The sequence below is a fragment of the Heteronotia binoei genome, chromosome 12, assembly GCF_032191835.1.
Source record: "Heteronotia binoei isolate CCM8104 ecotype False Entrance Well chromosome 12, APGP_CSIRO_Hbin_v1, whole genome shotgun sequence".
NCBI classification, from domain to species: domain Eukaryota; kingdom Metazoa; phylum Chordata; class Lepidosauria; order Squamata; family Gekkonidae; genus Heteronotia; species Heteronotia binoei.
Genome location: NC_083234.1, coordinates 49,915,789 through 49,935,528, shown reverse-complemented (window position 1 = coordinate 49,935,528; position 19,740 = coordinate 49,915,789). Strand labels below are relative to the sequence as shown.

At 42.5% G+C, this 19,740-nt stretch overlaps 1 protein-coding gene across 1 annotated transcript; it reads right to left on the bottom strand.

Annotated features, from left to right (window-relative positions):
* Positions 1–1,316: 1,316 nt before the first annotated feature.
* SLC20A1 (solute carrier family 20 member 1) lies at positions 1,317–13,794 on the bottom strand. The gene is made up of 11 exons (XM_060251678.1): positions 13,650–13,794; positions 11,897–12,501; positions 11,598–11,738; positions 11,367–11,452; positions 9,774–9,870; positions 7,934–8,053; positions 6,475–6,732; positions 5,811–6,357; positions 5,379–5,564; positions 4,031–4,115; positions 1,317–1,875 (listed from the first exon to the last, which is right to left on the bottom strand). The coding sequence occupies exons 2-11, from the start codon at positions 12,252–12,254 to the stop codon at positions 1,714–1,716; spliced, it is 2,040 nt and encodes a 679-aa protein (XP_060107661.1). The 5' UTR covers positions 12,255–12,501; positions 13,650–13,794; the 3' UTR covers positions 1,317–1,713.
* Positions 13,795–19,740: the final 5,946 nt, after the last annotated feature.

Genomic DNA, 19,740 nt, shown 5'->3' with positions numbered 1-19,740 from the left:
GAGCTCAAAGTCTGACATCATATTCTTTCAGTCGTAAAGAAAATGAGGCAATGTACTCAAACCCCAAAGCTAATAAACTATTCTAAGATACACTGCTGTTTAGGGCACTGATAGCAAGCTTGTGCTCGAACGCAGGCCTCACTTCAGAGATTAACATCAAGGGCAGCAGCTATGGATACTCAGCACCTATGCCATAGAGATTTGAAGGAAATACATAGACTTCTGTCTATGCAGCATTATAAAATAGGTGTTTTTGAGGAAAACTTCAGAAAAATTACATCCAGTCCGAGCACCTGCATTAGCCTTTTGAAAGAACTGCTCATGTCCAAAGCGCGTTAGTCATTTAATGTACTAAATATCTTATTGGTGTTTCTTTTTTTGATGACAAGCAGTATTCTTGCATCAGTTTCTATCAGAAAACTTGGTATCAGATAGTTACCAGGACCACCTACCATGGTGATGTTCTGCTGAAATGTTAATATTTAGCCATTCTTATAGTTCTTATGGCTAAGTTGCTTTTCAGTGAGGTACCACAGAGCCAATGATTCCTCCCTTCCCCCATTCCTACTTCTACCTTCCCATTATCTACATTTCATTTCTAAACCACGTCCTTTCTTTTTGCCACTCACTTTAAAAGGTAAAACATGTGTAGCTCAAGCTAAAGTCCTCAGTTGGTGACATTTTTCATTTCACCCTCAACTGTCACTAGTTATAGCTGACTGAGAACTTACCAAGATTGGACTTACAAATGGCTGTTTCTATCAACAAACAGGCCATCTGAACAGGCTCCATTCTTATGTAACAAATAGAGGCCCTTGTGCTCACTTCAGCTATCTTTCAGAGCTTGTTGAAAGCAACTCTTTGCCTAACTATCATATTACCACACTCACTGCATTTGACAAAGGCATATTTTGCCATTCATGCCACAGGCAGTATTCAAAATGTCCAATTTCTCCAAATGTACACCTATCCAAAGCAATGCACCACTACTTCCAAAGCGTTCCCAAGTGCTGTTATATGGAATGACCAAGCCTGAAAATATGCTGCCAGCATGGACAGGAGCATTGCAACATATACAGCACGGACAGGAGTACTGCAGCAGATATACCTCAAAAGGCACTTTTGCAGGGAACCAAGAACAATTATATTTCCTGGAGTCTCAATGTTTCCACTTGCGTCAGATTTTGTAAATTGCAGAGAAGTGTCCACCTACTTTCTATGCAGACTGTCATGTATCATTGTTTCTACTCTTTTCAGTAGCAGCAGCAAGGATTCAACTGACAATGCAGTCAGTGCTTCACAAGAACACACCTCAGTTTATTTAAAAAGGCTTTATTTATAAAAGTGGCCCCTCACACACATTTCTGCTAGGCTACTCCTCCCTTGTCATTGTGCTTGACAGATTTGAAATTCAATTCAAAGAATAAATTTGAGAATGATACGTCTGACAACATTAATCAAATGAAGTTAAAGCTCAATACAAAAGAGTATAGAAATGTATACACACAATTCACAGCCCAAGAGAAGTGGGACTCGTGATAGCTATTTGACATAGCTAGTTCCAAGACAAGATAGCACATGTAAAGCAGGTACAGCACAAAAGATACCCTGCCCTCTTGCACTTGGTAGTCACCTAACACTGTTTCAGCACTTGGCAAGGATATGCAGACAGGCGCTTGTGCAGCAAGCTACAGGTTTTTCAGCACTTCTTTTTCATGCTCCAAGGATGGGGTACTTGAGCAGTGCCATGATGGCAGCACTGATGAGGCCAGAAATGGGGACTGTGACAAACCAGGCCATGAAGATATTGCGGAACAGGCGCCAGTCCACAGCCTTCTTGGAGCGCAGCCAGCCCACGGAAACCACAGATCCCACCTACAGCAAGAGACAAAACAAAACTCTTAGAAAACTCCAGCCTCCAATGAACTGGTAACAAAGATATTATTAATAAGGAAACAGACATCCTGCAAGCATTCTCTCTATTATACAATTCAACATTTCAAGTTCATCAGCTACAACTCAAAATACCAGATTTATCTAGCTACAGGTCCAAACCTTGTTCCATTGCCAGCCATATAAACATAAGAGTTACAAGCAGCAAAATCCTTCTGAAGGGCAGAGTGGCAGCTTTATTCATTACAAATTCATAATCTCCTCCATCATCTACTGAACTATCCCATGATCTACAAATTCTAGCGATCACCAGCACTTCCTTACCCAGCTGCATGCTCATTATCTGCCCATGAGATTAGTTCCAATTACTTTGATCTGTACCTTTTCCCTAGCTGGTCCATTATACCACACCATCACCTGGCGTAATTATGCTGTAGCCCCCTATTCAAGTTCAATTATGCAATCCTCCCCATTCTTAGCAGACATCTCCCCTGCCATGCTCTCTTCTCTGTAACCTAATGAGCCCATCACTGTCTTCTGACTCCTTCTCTTCTATCCTCAAACACTAGTTTCTCAGCTTCTCAAAAAGCCAATCTACCCAATTCCTTTATTTCCAGCTATTGCCCAATTTCCCATCTTGTGGAGCATGCTCTCTTAATCCAATTTCCTCATATTTTTTTCCTTTAATGCTGCTCTTGATCAGTCTTCCACCTCTTCAGTCCACTGAGAAAAACCTCATCAAAACTCCTGCCTTTGTTTTCCCTCTTTCTGTTGGGAGTGTTCTTAACTCTATATCCTCTATCCCAGGGGTGGCCAACAGTAGCTCTCCAAATGTTTTTTGCCTACAACTCCCACCAGCCCCACCCAGCACGGCCAATGACTGGGGCTGATGGGAGTTGTAGGCAAAAAAAAAAGCATCTGGAGAGCTACTGTTGGCCACCCTTGCTCTATCCATAGGAAATTGCAAATCCTATGATTTTCCTCACTATTCATTATGCCACAGCTAAATCACAGATTTATATGACTGGCTGGCTCCGCCTCATGCAGCATCCATTTTATGGCTGTGCCCACCATGCTATGTTAGAATTCCAAAGGTGCCCATGGTCTCAAAAAGGTTAGGGACCCTAGATTTATATCCAAAGGCACCATCTACCCTGATATTTAGGTGTGAAGACACAGACTAATTTTTTTTTTACTGTTCTTCACTTCCCAGTTAACCCATCACCAATCACTTTGCTTTTCCTGTAATATTCTGATATTTAAATCTTGCTTTTATGTCATGCTCCCCCTCTATGCCACTCAGTAAAAACAGTTCACATTTTGGTCATCTTCCACTATCAGTTCTGCAACCTCATCCTCTCTAGGCCTGCTCCTTTCATGTTTATGCCTTCACCTCTATCCAATTCCAGAATTTCACTAAATTCACTTCCCTCACGTAAACACGGGACAAGTTCATACACAAGCTTCCTGTCCGTGTCAGGACCCAACACTAACTTCTCATTCTTACCTTTGATGCTCCCATGCCAAACCCCAACAGTTCTCTGTTCTCCTCACCATATACATTTAATATGTGACACTCAATTCGGCAGCTCCTCTCCCATAGCTGTCTGCATGTTTCCTGCTTCCTCAAATGACTGCCCTAATTACTCCACTCTTTCTCCTGTGCTGCCTTTTATGCTTCAAGCTGCTTCTTTGGAAAAAGTCACCTCTCAAACTCTGTCTTTTTCACCAAGCCTCTGTCAATACTTAATTCTCACTTCCTACTGAAGTATATGCACAACTGATACCTGGCCATTCCCCATTTACTTTCACTTTTGTTTTCTCCCTTCCCCCATATTCATATGCTGAATTTTTTTGGGAAGCTCCTTAAACATAAGATACTGCTATTTGCAACTGATTAAGAAAACTCTAAGAGTAAGCCTGATGAGGCAACTAAAGCATCAAAACTCATCCAAGACTTTTTGGAACTTTTTTGCTGTTTCAAGTGCTCACAATGTAAAACACCCTAGATTATCAATACATCATTACGTCACTACGAAGAGTTCAACTATTTACATAGCAGCAACATGGCTAAAATCTCTGCACAACTAAAAAAGTTCAGAACACTAATTTTGGAAACAAAAGCCCTTCCACTTACTTTGCAGTGAGTTGTGCTGATAGGCAAGCCAATGTTGGAGGCGATGACCACAGTCAAAGCAGATGCCAATTCAATGCTGAAGCCACTATTTAAAAAAAAGAAAAGTAGCTAGATACCTTTGACACTCCACACCAGAATCTGGTATCTAGTTGATGCCGGATTACTTTATGCTAAATAGCTTGGAACTCTTGTTGCCAATTTCATAAGAGACCCAACCCAAAAGAAATCCTGCCACACTGGTGTACTAGGCACTCCATGGCTCCTCATTAATTAAAACTTTTTCAGTCTTTTACCCTGAGATAACTAGAAGTCAGACACTTCCTGCAAATATAAATCTACTTCTCCAAGCCCAACTCTGTATAGGTTCTGCCTTAAAGCAAATACCCAATTTACTACTGATAAGGAGCTTACAATACTTGGAACTGTGGAATTTTATTTTCCAAGCAAGCTCATCTTTGGTACAGATTAAGAAAACCTGCATGCTGATTATTTAACAGTGACTGCAGTATCTGCATCCAAAGGATGCTGCCAACATATTAAGGGGTCCTTTTGGAGGCGGGGCTGGTGGACAGACCAGAAGTTATGCGCCATACACATCGTATCTGCACAGGTCCCACCCTGCCACTAGGCAAACTAGACGATTGCCCAGGGCACCAGAGATTCGGCTTTTCAATTCATTGGTTTTTGAAAAATTGTATATCAGTGCAGGGGGGGAGGAGCACCAGAAGTTAGCCTTGCCTAGGGTGCCAGACAGTCTAGGGCTGGCTCTGTATCTGCACTATGCACACATTCCAAAGTTATTTTCCAACAGGTACTATCAGACACCATTCAAAGGTTACATGCTGCAAGGATGTATCTAACAGGCCTAGGAAATAGTATATGGCAAAGCTGGTAAAAAACCACAAAAAGTATCAAATATGGCAGAAAAGAGCAAAAAATGCGAGGATAAAAATCCAGTCTACAGTGGGATAAATGATAGATTTAGGCAAGGAAACTGAAAAAAATAAATAAAGCAATCTGAAGGGATCAGGTAAACATCTACTTCAAGCAATTAACAAATAAAATGTGTGCCTCGTAGCAGAATTAGTTCCACTGAGTCCTTGAAACTAGATTTGAAAGCAGTCATGGTTCTTGATAATCTAATTATCTGACAGAATGCCAACAAATGCAAAGACTTCTCAGCCACGGCATTCGCAAAGCAAACAAACATTTCAGCTCTTTTTTCTGCCTTTCTCACCAGTTTAAACATCTCAATCCAAGCCCACCTCAATAAGAAACAAAACATACTGTAAGCTCCACAAGGTGCTCTGCTGTAAAGCAGCTGTTCATGCCACACTTCCTAGCTCACCTTGACGGTGTTATAGGAGTCAGATCCTTTCCCATGGTCTGAATTACTCTTCTCCCCCAGATCCACAAGCCGGTGCAGATCCCAACACCTCCATACAACAACAGCCAAATTGGAGTTGCCACCTTTGAAGCCACATCTCCCGTTTGGTAGACAAGATACAAAGCAACCAAAGGACCAATAGCATTGCTGCCAAAGAGAAAACACACATCCCAGTCAGCTGATAAAATGGAAACAATTGGAGAAACAAACATTTTCCTCATAAGTCTCTGATTTACTACAGTTTGGGCATCACTGATTAGGAAGGAACAATTTTGCCAGAAGATCAAAGGCTTAGTAAGACTGCACTCCCTAACACCAGAACTCTACCTGAAGGCAGGCTGACATTCAGTACATAGTTACTGAAAGTGAAAACAATGGCCACCAGCTACTAACCTCACATCGTTTCCTCCATGCGCAAAGGAACCAAAACAGGCTGTCAGGATCTGCAGGAACTGGAAGAGAAGGGACACTTCTGGCTTGTCTTGGTCATGCCACTCCTCCACAGAACTGCTGCTCCCTTTCCTGTTCCCAATACCCATCTCTGCCTTTCTCAAATCCACATCAGTTGGGTGGGGATCTGCCACAGCATTACAGTAGCTGGTATAACTGTCCATTCTGATCCTCTTCTTGGAATCTGCCCCAGACCACGTCAACTTCTCCATCTCTTCCGGTTTTGGCTCAGCTTCTTTAGCACGGAATGAATCCAGAGGCATGCCACAGATAGCCATTGTATAAGAAGTGTAACTATTGTTGCGTCGCAGAGGCTTGTCTCCAGAGTCTCCCATACAATCACCCACTTTAGCTAGGTGAAGCTTATGAAGCAGCTCCTTGTAGAGACCAGAATCCTTATGCACTGTATGATAATGCCCACTAGAGGTTATCTGATTGCTGACAGCTTGGTTGAACTGAACAAGGTTCCCATTGGGAAGCTGCATAGCTCCTGAAAACACAAAGACATTTTTAACTACGGCAACTCAGCACCAGCACATGCCTCACAGAAGCACAAATGATTCCAATACATGCAATGACAACTGCTGCAATCTTTCCCCCAGCTCACCACTATCAATGCTTGTTTCCTTCATCTCTGTCCTTGGAAGCCTCTCACGCTCTGGAACTTCCTCCAAGTCTCCCAAATTGAATGAGACCATCCTTTCCTCTGCAGCTGCTCTACGGGGTGCAACAGATACTTCAGTTGCAGGGCTTTTATCATCAGCCCCAATCCGGTTATCCACGGCTGCTTTAACTTCATCCTGTTCTTTCAGACTATCCTTCTTCTTCATTAAGGGGCTCTCAGAAGGACTTGATTTGATCTCCTCTGCAAAAAAGAGTTATAGTAGGCCATTTTAATAGAGAACACATTTGTGTCATCCTCCATCTAAAAGCAGCTTGCTGTGCTACAACTGAAAGAGCAACTTATGCTTCCTTTATGTGAGACATGGGAATCTGCAAACCTCCCCTGTTGCATGACAAGCAGAATCTATGTGCACAGGGTGATGCACAAGACCTTGCCTTCATTCCCTATAGGACAGTCAACACTCCACAGAAAGTGATTAAAATATAGAATCTGCTGCCAGAGGATGCAGTGATGGTCAAAGGAATAAACAGCTTGGATAGATTCATGGAAGAAAAGTCTGTGGCTACTAGCTGAGAGGAACCTCCACATTCAGAGGCACTAATCCTGAATCTCAAAGGCAGGAGGCAACATTAGGGAAATGCCTCAATCTCTATGCCATCCAGAGGAACTGGCTGGCCACTGTGTGAGATAGGATGCTGGACTAGATGGACTATTGTCTGATTCAGCAGGACTCCTCTTGTGTTCTTATTCCACTGCATTTAGTTTTAGATCAAAACCAAGAACACAGAATCAGAGAAAAAGGCAACAGGACAGAATGTGGGAGCCAATAATGCACTGTATATTATCATTTGCACTTTGTGGCAAATACAGCCAGAAAGAGTGACAAGCTTTAGGAGAAACAACATCGCAGAGGCACAACCACTTTTAACTATTAATGTCCATAATGATACAAAGCTCAGGAAATAAAACTGCAAGTGGTACAAACGCACAAGCCTGAAAGAGTGCTAGAACTACCCACTGCAAAACCCACTCGCAGCATGAGACTAATTACTAAACAGATACTGGTTGTTTATATGGCATCTATGGATGCATTCCACAAGCACAAGTTTCCCAAAAATGTGTTGATTCCCATTTGGCAAAAGGCAGCCACGTATGCTCCTTTTGCATTTTATTATATTACAAACAACAATTAAACATTTTATTACATTACAAACAGCTGCAGTAGCAGTGCAATTAAGTGACTATTTGCTTTCAACTACATGATCAATGAAATCACTAAATACCAATATGGACCCATCAAATCCTTACTACCATTCTAGGGAGGCTGAACCAAAAATCAATTGTCTAGTAATTACCTGAATGTAGAAAAGTCAACTAACACCAGTTAAGTACAATACTTAAACGAAGACTGCTGTATATTCATGAACTTGGAACTACTTACGTTCAATTTTCTTCTTCATTCTTGGACAAACACAGAACCAAACGATGAGAGCACAGACAACAGCACTCCCTGCTGAAATGAGGATGATGCCCCAGAGAGGAATTTTGTCAAAGCCCAGCACTAGGAAATAAAACAATGCATCTTGAAAACCCCAAGCCCCTTCCAAGTATAACTTGCAAAAGCTCTCCAACTGAATGGACTTAACGATTAAACTTTTATGGCAAGTAAGAACTGGCATGCCTATATCTTTACATTCACAGCAACTAAATGTGAATGCACACAGAAATTAAAGCCTGTTACTACGTTTTCATTTTCTCCCATCCAAATTTAAACCACTTTCACATGGCCTGAGGCTCTCCTGCGGATTACTGAATTCATTGCCTTCTGCAATGTCAAGCTTTTAAATAGCAAGAACTCCTTGGATCTAGCCCGCTTAAAATCTGATAAGAAAACAGCAACCAAAATTCAATTATATCCATTTCTGAGAAATATCTTCAGGTGTTGGGCAGGAAAAATAAACTTGTTTTCAATGCCAGATTATTCTAAGCGTTTGAACTTTTGATTTTTAACTGGTACAGATGGAAATTTAAAGAATTTAAATCAAAGATTGCAGAAGTTTTCAGACAGCTTCATATCATCCACAATACCCACCACTCCCAGAACAAAAATAAAGTAACTGCCAAAGGAGACTGCAGAGTTTAAGATTTCTCATGACACCATGTACAACCTGACAGCCTGTTTAATGTGAGGTCTTTTTAGCTCCTAAAGCATCTTGAAATGTTGATTCTTTTATTTTAAGTGTAGCTTTAATCAAACCTTCTCACCACGCAAATGCCTCCTAGAACGAGCATACAACTTATCACTACAATCCATTTTTGGCAGGAAAGCTCATCTCCCAACTCCCAAGCTGGTTTGAGGGTCTGGCCCCTGTTGTGTTGAACCTTAGTTTCTGGGATAGTTCTTTCCAGACTGTTTTATTCCCCACAGTTTAGGTAATGACTATACAAGTGAAAGAACTCAACCAACCATACATCCCACTTTCAGTATTTAAGGGGACAAATGAATGATTAGCATACGAACTTTAGAACCTTGGCTATGCAATGTGTACTGCAATACTTCCTCCACTACTTTGCCTTCCAATAGGTCTCTTACCAAATGATGGAGATATTTTATACCAAAAGTTAATGTCTTAAATTGAAATAATGAACTGCCTTTCCTCCCACCCTTACCAACAGTTTTAACATTTCAATTAGGAGATTCCCAGAAGATTCCAACACAGAAGCAAGAATTCCTCTTCAATGCACTTGTTGCCAGCTCTTCTTATGGGGAATGGGGTAGGTAGCAATGTTCTTTTGGGAATAACAGCAGATCAAAGCATCTGGAGGCCACAGTGAGAAACCTACCACAAAGTCTTCTTCCCTGCTATTAGCCTGACTTTGACTCGCAGAGTACAAGGAAGTCTCAAAATTCAGCAACAGATAGGTTAACCCCAGGTTTTGGCAATGGGTACAAAAGAGGAAGTGATAGGTAAGGTCATTAGGTAGACAGATTAGGGAATTTCTGGCACAATGGCAGCTAGGCTGAGAGTATCTGTAGTTCCTGTGAAGACTAAGAAGAAAGGTCTGTAGTAATTTAGAGTATAAGCAGGCCTCTTGAGTGGGATAGCTATCTAGGTTTGAACTCAGCATACACTAGCCTGCAGCCTTCTGTAACTGGCCCAGGCCAGCTGCCTTCTAGGAGAATTCAGTCCTGCAAAGCAAAAGGGGTAAAATTCTGTGTTTGATTGAGAATTTAATAAATAATTATAAAGTAAAGCACAAGAATTTTATTATGTACTTACAAGGCGCACCACTGTACATAATAGAAAAGAGATTGATTCCAATTGTACAAGCATAGAAGATGGGCAATGCACGCAATCCATTTGGAACAGGATCAGGCTGCAAAAAAACGTTTTGCAATGTGAAGCATAACCTGCACTAATCCACAGAATGTATACCTGATCTCTCAACATTATGAGTAACTCAAGCTGTTTACAACATTGTTGCTGTCCAGATTGGACTCTGGACTATCCTGTGGCCATGCATAATTAGGCCCAGCACATATATAAGTATGAAGAACCAAAACAGGGGAGTAGTGTATTCCGTTCATCTCATGCCACAAGAACAATTAATGTAGTGGTCATATTTGTCTGACCCTCTGCAGAAAATTCAATTTTTTGCTGTCAGTTAAAGACATTCCTCACCAAATTTCTGGCATTTACTCAAATTTTGGTAATAAGGCTCCTAAACAGGACATTTCTCTTTTGGAAAACATTTGAAATTTAAATTAAGGACAACCCATTCTTTTCCTTACCCTGCTTCATTTTTGTGTTTTATGAATTGTAGCTATCAGGCTTTTAAAAATGATCATGTTATATGAAACATAATAGATTTATAACCAGAAAAAAAAGATAAGTGTTTAGTGTTCACAAAACTTCTCTACCTTGCAGATTATCTCTTTGCAACCTTTGGTTGTAAAGTTAGTAAGACTACATTCAGGTAACGTAATAAGACTACATTTCAAATAATATTAAACCAGTATTTTATAGAAGGTGGAAATCTGTTTTTTCCCAATCAACTGCAATAACTATCTAAGCAGCTGTGCACAAAGATAATAATGAACTACAGTTCTGTTATCACCTTAGGCATCTAGAGCAAACACAAAGGTGTCTTCAAAAATATTCTAAATAAATACATTCAGAACTTTATAGTCCTAAGTCAATGCAAACAGGAGATTAAAGAACACACACAATACAACTGCAGAGTCAAACGCATATTAAGGAAGCTTATAATTGAAGTGATGGAAAAATAAGCATGAGGAATAGGGCAGAGAGAAAGATCAAATATGGTCACAACAAGTTTCTTAAACCTTCTCACAAACTGCCAGGACTACATCAAACTCTATCCAACATGTAGAAAAGGAAATTCAAAAGGCTTGACAAATGTTCACGCAGCTTAAAATCTAACCTAGGTTTGTGTGAATAGAAAATGCATAATGGTTTGGGTCCTATGCAGTCCTAATGGTTAGACTGCCTTCCTTCCCCTCCCACAGCAGTCTCCCCACCCCACTCACACACACCTTGGAAATTGTTCCCTTTTGGGTCTGTAGACCCAAAGAACATCATGTGGTCAAAGTGGAAGACTGAAGTGAATGGTAAATTTGCACACATCACCCTCCCCCACTTCCAATAAGTGTTAGTGCCTAGTACAAGCAGAAAAGACACTCAGGATTCAAGTCAATGTGTATGCAGACTGTCTTTTATGCAGTGCCCATTATAATAAATTTTAATTTAGAAAGTACCAAGATTAATTAAGTGTGCCAGAAGCAACACTTCGAAGTTGATCCCCCACATTCCTCCTATGCATATATTGTATTTGCTTGAAACAATACTCACCTTACTAAGAATGAGCATACGGACAAGGAAGAAGAGGGCAGCAGACATGATGCCAGAAAGAAGAGGAGATATGAACCAGGACAACACTAGAAAAAAGAAAGTTAATTTATTTAATATTTGCTCATACTACAGTGAAATCACCATATTCCTTCCTCCATTAACTTGTTATAATACTTTATGGTTTACAGACCAATACTACAATTTAACAGCAGATCAATAGTTCTTGCTTACCGACTTTAAGCAGCTCCGACCACTTAACTCCTTCCTGTCCTTTAGCAACCAGTGAGAAGCCAATCGTTGCCCCAACAATACAATGAGTACCAGAAATTGGAAGTTTCAAAAATGAAGCCACCAGTTGCCACACAGCTGAACCTAAAACAGTAGAAGATATTAGATTTATATCCTGTCCTCCACTCCGAATTTCAGAGTCTCAGAGCGGCTCACAATTCTAACCCTAACTCACAACAACCCCAACAAAGACAAATACATTTCAGAACACTAGTAAGCCACTCAAGTGACACTTTACTCACCAAACATGGCACTGATGGAGCCAGCCATCAATAGTTCTTGGGTAGTGTTGTACATTTCAACATCGATCAGTCCTTTCCGGATGGTTTCGCTCACTTTGGCTCCCAGAAGAACAGAGCCCACTGTCTCAAAGATAGATGCCAGGATACAAGCTTGCCGTAGAGTCACCACCCCAGAGCCCACTGCTGTTCCAAATGAATTTGCTACATCATTGGCACCCACAGAGAATGCCAGAATAAAAGCGATGATGAATCCCAATATCAGCATCCAAAGAAATGCCACTAAAGGACCAGAGGCCTGATTTCCTACTGCACTTGTTATAAACTCCATCATAACGGTTGTTGTTTCCATTGTAGCCATGATACTAATTTTGGTGGTCCCTATTAGTTACTTAGATATGTAAACAAAAAACTGAGGTATGAAAGTACTATAATAAATATTGTTACAAAATTAAATACTGTGAACTAGGATGTTTACAGTCAGAAAGTTATTGCTATACAATACATATGGCAGTCTCTTTGCTCAAGTTTTTTTGGCTCTGTAGAGTTAGAAATGCAGATCCAAACTCCATTTTGCTGAACTCAGGAGCAAACACAGGCTCTTCATCCTGAAAGCAAAAGTAATCGAAATTCAGTCCAAAACACTGGAAGTCACATTCTGTCAATAGTTGTCTCAAAGCATGGAACTGCTTCGCAACAGAATTTAAAGAAGGTTCCTAGAACAACCACTTCTCAGGACAATAGATCATCCCCTAAGCCAAAGTAAGTGTTTCCCCTACAGGCAGACTTCACCAGTGCAACCAGATAAAAAGGGGCAGAAAAAGACCGAAATTCTTTGGTTCTCTTTAGAACCATCGGAGAGCAGCAATCGGTCTTCCCCCCTCAATACCAGATGCAGTACCGGCAGATCCAAGCTCATTAAGCGCGAGGGACCAAAACCTTTTGTCTTACCTCTTGGGCCGCAAAAGAAACCCTTTTCCGACCACCTCCACCACCCCCATATTCCGAGGGCCTGGTACTTTGCCCAGCAGAGAAGAAAGCCTACACATTCCCGCCCCATTTTTTCCCCTCTAACCGCTGCACGCGAGACAGAAGAGCTTCAACTCCACCATCCTTGTCCGCCGTAGATGCTCAAGAGCCGGAGTTCCCTTCAAGGACAAGCATGACCCCCGCCCTGGGCTTGGTACATAGGCGGCGGCGCCGACTCCCCCTTGTGCTGGGTCATTCAGCCAACTTCACGTGGGGGGGAGGGGGCGAAAGGCTACTGTCTGGCCGAATCCCGTGCCGGCTTGTATGAGGCCCGAGACGCCGTCGCACCACATGGCGCTCTTTCGACCCTGAGAAAGAGCGCCTACGAGACCCCCGCCCCCCCCGCCACGAGGGTCAGGCATAAGACCACCGCGAGGAACGCCGGGATAAAGCGGTCGGAGCAAACCAATGGCCTTTTCTCACGCCCTCGCGCCGTTGTTGAGGCCAGGCCGGCAAGGAGAATCGCTCAGGCCGCCACGAGGGAGAGAAGAAGGAAGCAGGCACCCGAGAGGGCTCGCGCACACCGGGAAACGCCGAGGGGAAGCAGCACGGAGGCTCTGAAACAAGGAAGGGGGCCCGCCCCTTCCCCGAGCGCGCGCGGTTCCCAACGGTCGCCCGTCCTCGCGCGCCTTCCCGCGGGATACAACCGCCGCCCGGGCGCTGCAAAGAGACAAGGGCAGCCCTTCTTGACGGGAACAGAAGATGGATCCCTCCGCCCCACACTCACCGACTGGGCCCGGCAGCTGGCGTTGTGAAGTGAGGGGGACAGTGATGGTTAAAAAAAGAAAAAAAACTCCAACTCCCTCCCGTCCTCTTCGAGAGACGATTGTACCTGAGAGGGCGCGCGATGGAAGCGCCTATTTATAACCGGCATGACACCACGTTCTCTGCGAGTGACGTTGCATCAGTGGCCGCGCCCCCTGACGTGTTGCAAGCAGGAGCTGAAGTGGGCGTAGCGCTGCTGTCGTCCCCCCCCTCCTTTTCTGGGGAACCGGACAAGACTGGACGCGTGTGTGTGGTATTCCGGATGGCAGTGGAAAACTGCACAGCACTATGGGTATGGCTTTGCTTCTGGCTGTGGAAGGACGAGAGTTACAGTTTCTGTGGCTGAGGCAATGCTTCCCAAGCAGCTTTGACAGGGCTACAACTCAGATCTGATTCACCCACTCAAGGGAAATAAAGTGATAAGAGACAAGAAGTGGACTGGACTCCCATGCGCCTTGCAAAACACGAAACTGGCGAAGTAAGCAGAAAGCGCCGTTCTCCCTGCTCTGCTACTTTTCTGCTTGCAGGGATAGATATTAATCCGAATGGCTTTACTTTTTTGCACCGACTGTCCGAAGAGACTGGTCCAAAGTGATGTACCAAAACAAAACCAAATAATACCTTTTATTCAGATTAGCCAAAATGATACAAAACAATGTACAAACTTTCAGGGTCACCAGAAATCTTCATCAGGCTGCATATTAAAAACAAAGGGAGGGGGGAGAGAGAGAGAGAGAGAGAGAGACATCTTAGACATGTGAATCCTAGGGTTGCCAGGTCTGTGATGGGAAATACCTGGAGACTTTGAAGGTGAAGCTGAAAGAGGGTGGGGTTTGGGAAGGGGAGGGACCTCAGCAGGGTACAATGCCATAGAGTACACCCTTCAAAGCAGGTATTTTTTCCAGGGGAGCTGATCTCTGCCAGCTGGAGATTAGTTGTAAATCTTTCCTGGGAATAAACCCTGTTGAATTGCCCTCAGAAGGATTCAGAGTAGACCTGCTTGGGATTGTTTTACAGTGAGTTAAGTGGGTACATAACTGTAGTCCATTCTCCTGTCTCAGAATTTTGCCACCTCTTTACTGCTTTGCTTTTCCAGGCCACTACACCAAATTTCAGGTGATCAGGTCATCTTTGCTGCAAAACCAGCATCTGTGCTATCAAAAATTCTGCACAGGCTAATATTAGCCCCTGTATGGAAAAAGAGAACAATGTGTATTTTTTTTGTTTCCCCTTTCAGAAAATAGAAATTGGTGTAGCAGTGATTTAATTGGTTACTTGAAAAGAAGGCATATTGTTTATTTGGTTTGGATGTTGACAATTCACCCATCAAATATTGCCTATTGACAGTCTGCTGTTTAGAGTATGGTCAAATATTGAGTCACCTATTTCTTGAAGCCAAGAGTTCCCTGACTGGGGAACATTCATTTCCCTTCATTCTGGTGTTAGTTGTCAGCAAAGCCAGGAGTGAAATGTTTCCTTTCCCACCCACGACAAGCAAAGTTTATCCTCCTGGCCCCTTCTTATAGTACAGGCCTCTCCAGGAAAGAGGGAGGCTGAAATCAAACATCTGCTGAAAAATAACCCTATTTTATTGAATGGGGCTTACTCACAAGAAGGTTTTGTTATATGTATATGCATATACCTCAAAATTGGCCTGCTGCCTTCTTGTATGACTGCCTTAAACAGACATTTGTTTTGCTACTACTTTTAGTTTTGTTTTAATTTAAATTTTTTAAACTGTAGGCTGACCCTAGTTCTCCATGGTTAAAAAAAGCTACCTTGAACTATTCACATTTACACAAATCTTGCCTACCATTGTTAAAAGTTGCAGTAACTTTTAAGAATAAGCTAATTTCATTGTTTCACTATAACAGTTAACTCACTGCTTTACTGTCTGTATTATACTTTTGTTTTCAGTACAATGGTCTTTAATTTTGTAAGTTGAATGTATTATACTGTGCTTACTGTGTTGTTTTTAGTTACAATCTGTCTTGAGTCTCAATAAGAAAGATGGACTAGAAACAGAGTAAATGCTCTGTTGTGACATCCAGCCACATTCACTGCTGGCCAAACATACCCAGGTTGTGATGTTTTCTACTTTTATGATAGAAGTCTATGGAACTCTCCGGGACATCTGTATCTGATTGAGGTCTCATACTATTGCTTGTCTGAATCAGAGCCAACTCTTAGCAGCACCTAAACTAAACCTACAGTTCTATTCCAATTCTCTGAGAGGGACTGAGTGCGTGTTGTCCTAGTACCTGCAGTATCTCTTTTAATTATGTGCAACCCTGAGGGTAATGGTATAGGAACTGGAAGAGTACCCCGCTGTTGCTACTTCCACGTTTCCCCACTCATGTTTGTTCTGTTCTGGCTGCTATCTACCACTCTCTCTGGCCTTTACTCATTGATGTGTCTTGGCTCTCTCCAGGCAGCCTTCCTGCAGGTACAGTAGCAAGAAAGTTCCTATTCTTCCTGTAATGTGGGCCATAAGACCCTGCAGGATCACCAGCAACAATTACCAATGCATATCCAACTGTTCTTCTGTGCAGTTGTTTACTGTCTTGCCTGTGCCTTTGAAACATTTTGATTGAAATGTGTACATCAGATGTAGCCATTCCAATGCCATAGAGGAGGGAACATTCCACCTATCACTCTGCTGTCAGTCATGAATCTTTGAAAGGTCGAATAATCCTGCTGGCAACCTCTCTAGTTCTTTTTAGAACTTCCTCCCCTCTTCCAGTTGGGATAAAAGCTTTTACCAGTTTCATAGCAGTGCCTTGTAGCATTTTAAGAATAAACTGAATTTTATTCCAGTATAAGCCTTCATGGATTAGGATCCACTCAGATGCTATAGTTATAGTTGTATATCACTGTAGTCCACAAAGGTTTATGCTGGAATAAAATGTTGTTAACCTTTAAGGTTTCACAAGCCTCCTGTTTTTTATGCTGTCAAAGAATGACCCTTCTGGATATTTTCTTCCAAGCTATTCAAGTGTATGGGTTCTATTCTGTCCAGTTCCCTGTTTCCATCTCAAAATACTATTGCTAGCCACAGCTTCCCCCCTCAAATAGTAGGCTTTCTGTTTTAAATATTTTATTGATTTCTTAGAAAAAGTAAGAAAAGTAGAGGGGGCGTGAGGCAGGAAATAACAAAGTTCTAAGGAAAGGAACAATATTCCAGATTAACATTAACTCTCCAAATACATATCATAGTGTTTGGTATAGACCTTTTTCGAATCAATCTAATAAAGCCCATTCTCCATAATGTACTGCCATATTGACTCTATTAATTTCCCCCACAATGGAAGGCTTTCTGGATGATTGCCTCTGCAGGGTGGGGCTTCAACCTCTCTCTGCTGAGCTACTAGACACGTTGTTTACTGTCATGATTTCTTGTTTCTTTGGCTGTCTTTGCAATAGCCTTGCACCCCTCATGAAGCATTATGCCCATGGTGGGGCTTGAACCCTTCTTCAGGGAGAAGAGCATGGGCGCTTGTTGCCCAGCTCTTCCCAGTGGGGACTGGAGGTGGGCTAGCTACGTGGTGTGACTAGAACTGAGTAATGCTTGCATGTCCCTGCTGTTTTTCTTGACTTGTTGTCTTTGCTTAGACTGCCAGGCACAAATTTCTTCTCTCCTGACTTGCTGAGCATTTACTATGGAGATGAAGGCATTGTGGTGGCATTCAGGCAGTGAAGTTGTGCTTTGTGTGAGAGGGGATGTGTAATGGGTTGAACTTGAATTATGTCTGCTTGCTAATAGGTGGTTTACACACATGGGCAATATGGAGTGTAGTCAGGAGGAATAGGATTGGTGAGTAGTCATGTGGTTGTTAAGGTTTGTGTCTGAGTGGCTGGCAGGGCTATCACATAAGCTCTTTTTCCCTTGTTTTTCTCTGAAATTGTTCTTTTGCCATTGCAGATGAAGACGCATAGGATACCAACTAATTGTGCTGGTGTAAGCATACAATGGCAGCCATCTTAGGCTGGTCAATTAACCTGCTTTGAGATGCCATTAGAGTATTTGCTATTCTAATATCTTTTGTTTCTGGACTGCCTAAACCTTTGAGAGTTCTGCTTTGCTCTCAGAACTCTTGTCTAACCGATGGCTTTCCTTGTTACATCAATCAAAAATGCAAAGAGGGATGGCAGAGAGATGAGGATACCCTAACTTCCTTGCCCTGTTACATTTCCTACACTGTTACGTTTACAAGTCTGTGTATAAAAGGATTTGACCACTGGTGGCAGACTCACCCGGATTTGCACATGGATTCTTTCATTCTGTCTGTTGGGGGCAAACCTCCAGAGTAACTATAAACACATCATGCTGTGTGCTGTGACTGTTGGGACATGAAGATTGTTTCCAGCCAGGTGTGTTTGGGTAAAATTATACATTTGTCACATGCAGAGAATTGCCACATTTCTGTTTGGGAGTGTGGGTGGGGATGTTAGTCCTGAAGCTTCATAGCATCAAGAACTCTGTGTGTGTATATAAAAATTTTAAAATCACAAATGTTTGCATTCAGGTGTCTTATTGATCCTGCCACTGATGCCAGTGGATTTCAATACTTTGAACTTCACTCTGTAAATGTGCTAACTTCCAACCAATAAGCATGGTGTAATAATTGCAATGCTGGACTAGGATCTGGGAGACCCAGGTTCAGATCTTCATATTAACATGTAATATATGAACATATGAAGCTGCCTCATACTGAATCAAACCCTCGGTCCATCAAAATAAGTATTGTCTACTCAGACTGGCAGCAGCTCTCCAGAGTCTCAAGCTGAGGTTTTTCACACCTATTTGCCTAGACCCTTTTTAGTTGGAGATGCCGGGGATTGAACCTGGGACCTTCTGCTTACCAAGCAGATGCTCTACCACTGAGTCACCATCCCTACTTTCTTCCACAATGGACGCTTACAGGGTGACTTTGACCAGTCAGTTTCTCAGCCTAATGTTACCTCACCTCACAGGGTGGTGGTTCTGAGGCTAAAATTATGCTTTGTTACCACATTTGAAAGGAAAGCAGGGTATAAATATCTAAAGACGTACATTTAATTGTCTCTTTCTTCCAGGGGGGCAGCAGGGCATCACCTTCCCCTAAGGTTTGCTTCTCCACAGACATATAGTTCCCATAGGGATTGAGGTAGGCAAAAGTGGAAAAGGACTCCAAGGAGCTCCTTACGCACAGTATGAGGGTTTTGTGATCATAAGAGGAGATACTGCACCTGGGGCTATTATGTAGATCTCTGGCTGAGGCAGTTCATCCTGCAGGTAGGCTTCAACAAGCCTTGAAGGAAGCTCACAATAGGAGGATTATATTTGCATAAAGTCCCTCCTGTCCATAATACAGCGCCAGGGAGGAGCTGGGTGGGGGGTGCCATGGAAGACCTCCCAGGAGTTCTGAGAAAACCTGTTGCTTGCAGTCCAACTGCTTGCAATTTAAAAATTAGCTTCAAGGTGAGCTGGAACTCGTAAGCATTCCACTCCCTTCACCCATGTTGTACAATGTGTTTTTACAGAGGGATTCAAAAGGCATTTTAATCCTCCAGTGCTCCTTGTGAAAAGAGACATTTTTCAACTGCAGACAAAAGACTGGATGCCGCAATGAAAACTCAGTCTGTGAGTCGCTTTCTTTCAGAGAAACACTTCAAATAGCACAACAAGGAGAGAGAGAGAGTGCGCGCGCTCACTTGTATGAGTGGGGAAGGTCATCTACTCAGGAGGCATTAAAGATATTAATCTCCCTCCTACCCTGCATAAAGGTTATAGTGAAATAGCTTTTCCCCCAGCTCTCTAATTCAAGGCCCTAGTAGAAAGAAGTCTTTTCAGCTGGTGGCTGTTTGTAGTTTCTGGACTATCAATTCAACCCAAGGGGGCATGCTTAGTCTTAACTGACCTTCAGAAGCTGCAGGTAAAGAGAAGCCCGTCCCCTATGTAATACACACCCATTGCATCTACCTTCCACTCTTTCAACATAGAGTGTAATTTGAAAAAGAAATGGGTACCCTTTCTGGTTCCAAGCAGGGTCCAATTGCCCAGCTTACACTGC

Excerpts from the sequence above, each read along its gene's own strand:
- SLC20A1 (XM_060251678.1), bottom strand. The coding sequence starts at position 12,254 with ATGGCTACAATGGAAACAACAACCGTTATGATGGAGTTTATAACAAGT. Across the intron at positions 9,871-11,366 it reads GTATGCTCATTCTTAGTAAG|CCTGATCCTGTTCCAAATGG; the intron begins GTGAGTATTGTT and ends GTTTTTTTGCAG. Across the intron at positions 6,733-7,933 it reads AATGAAGAAGAAAATTGAAC|AGGAGATCAAATCAAGTCCT; the intron begins GTAAGTAGTTCC and ends TCTTTTTTGCAG.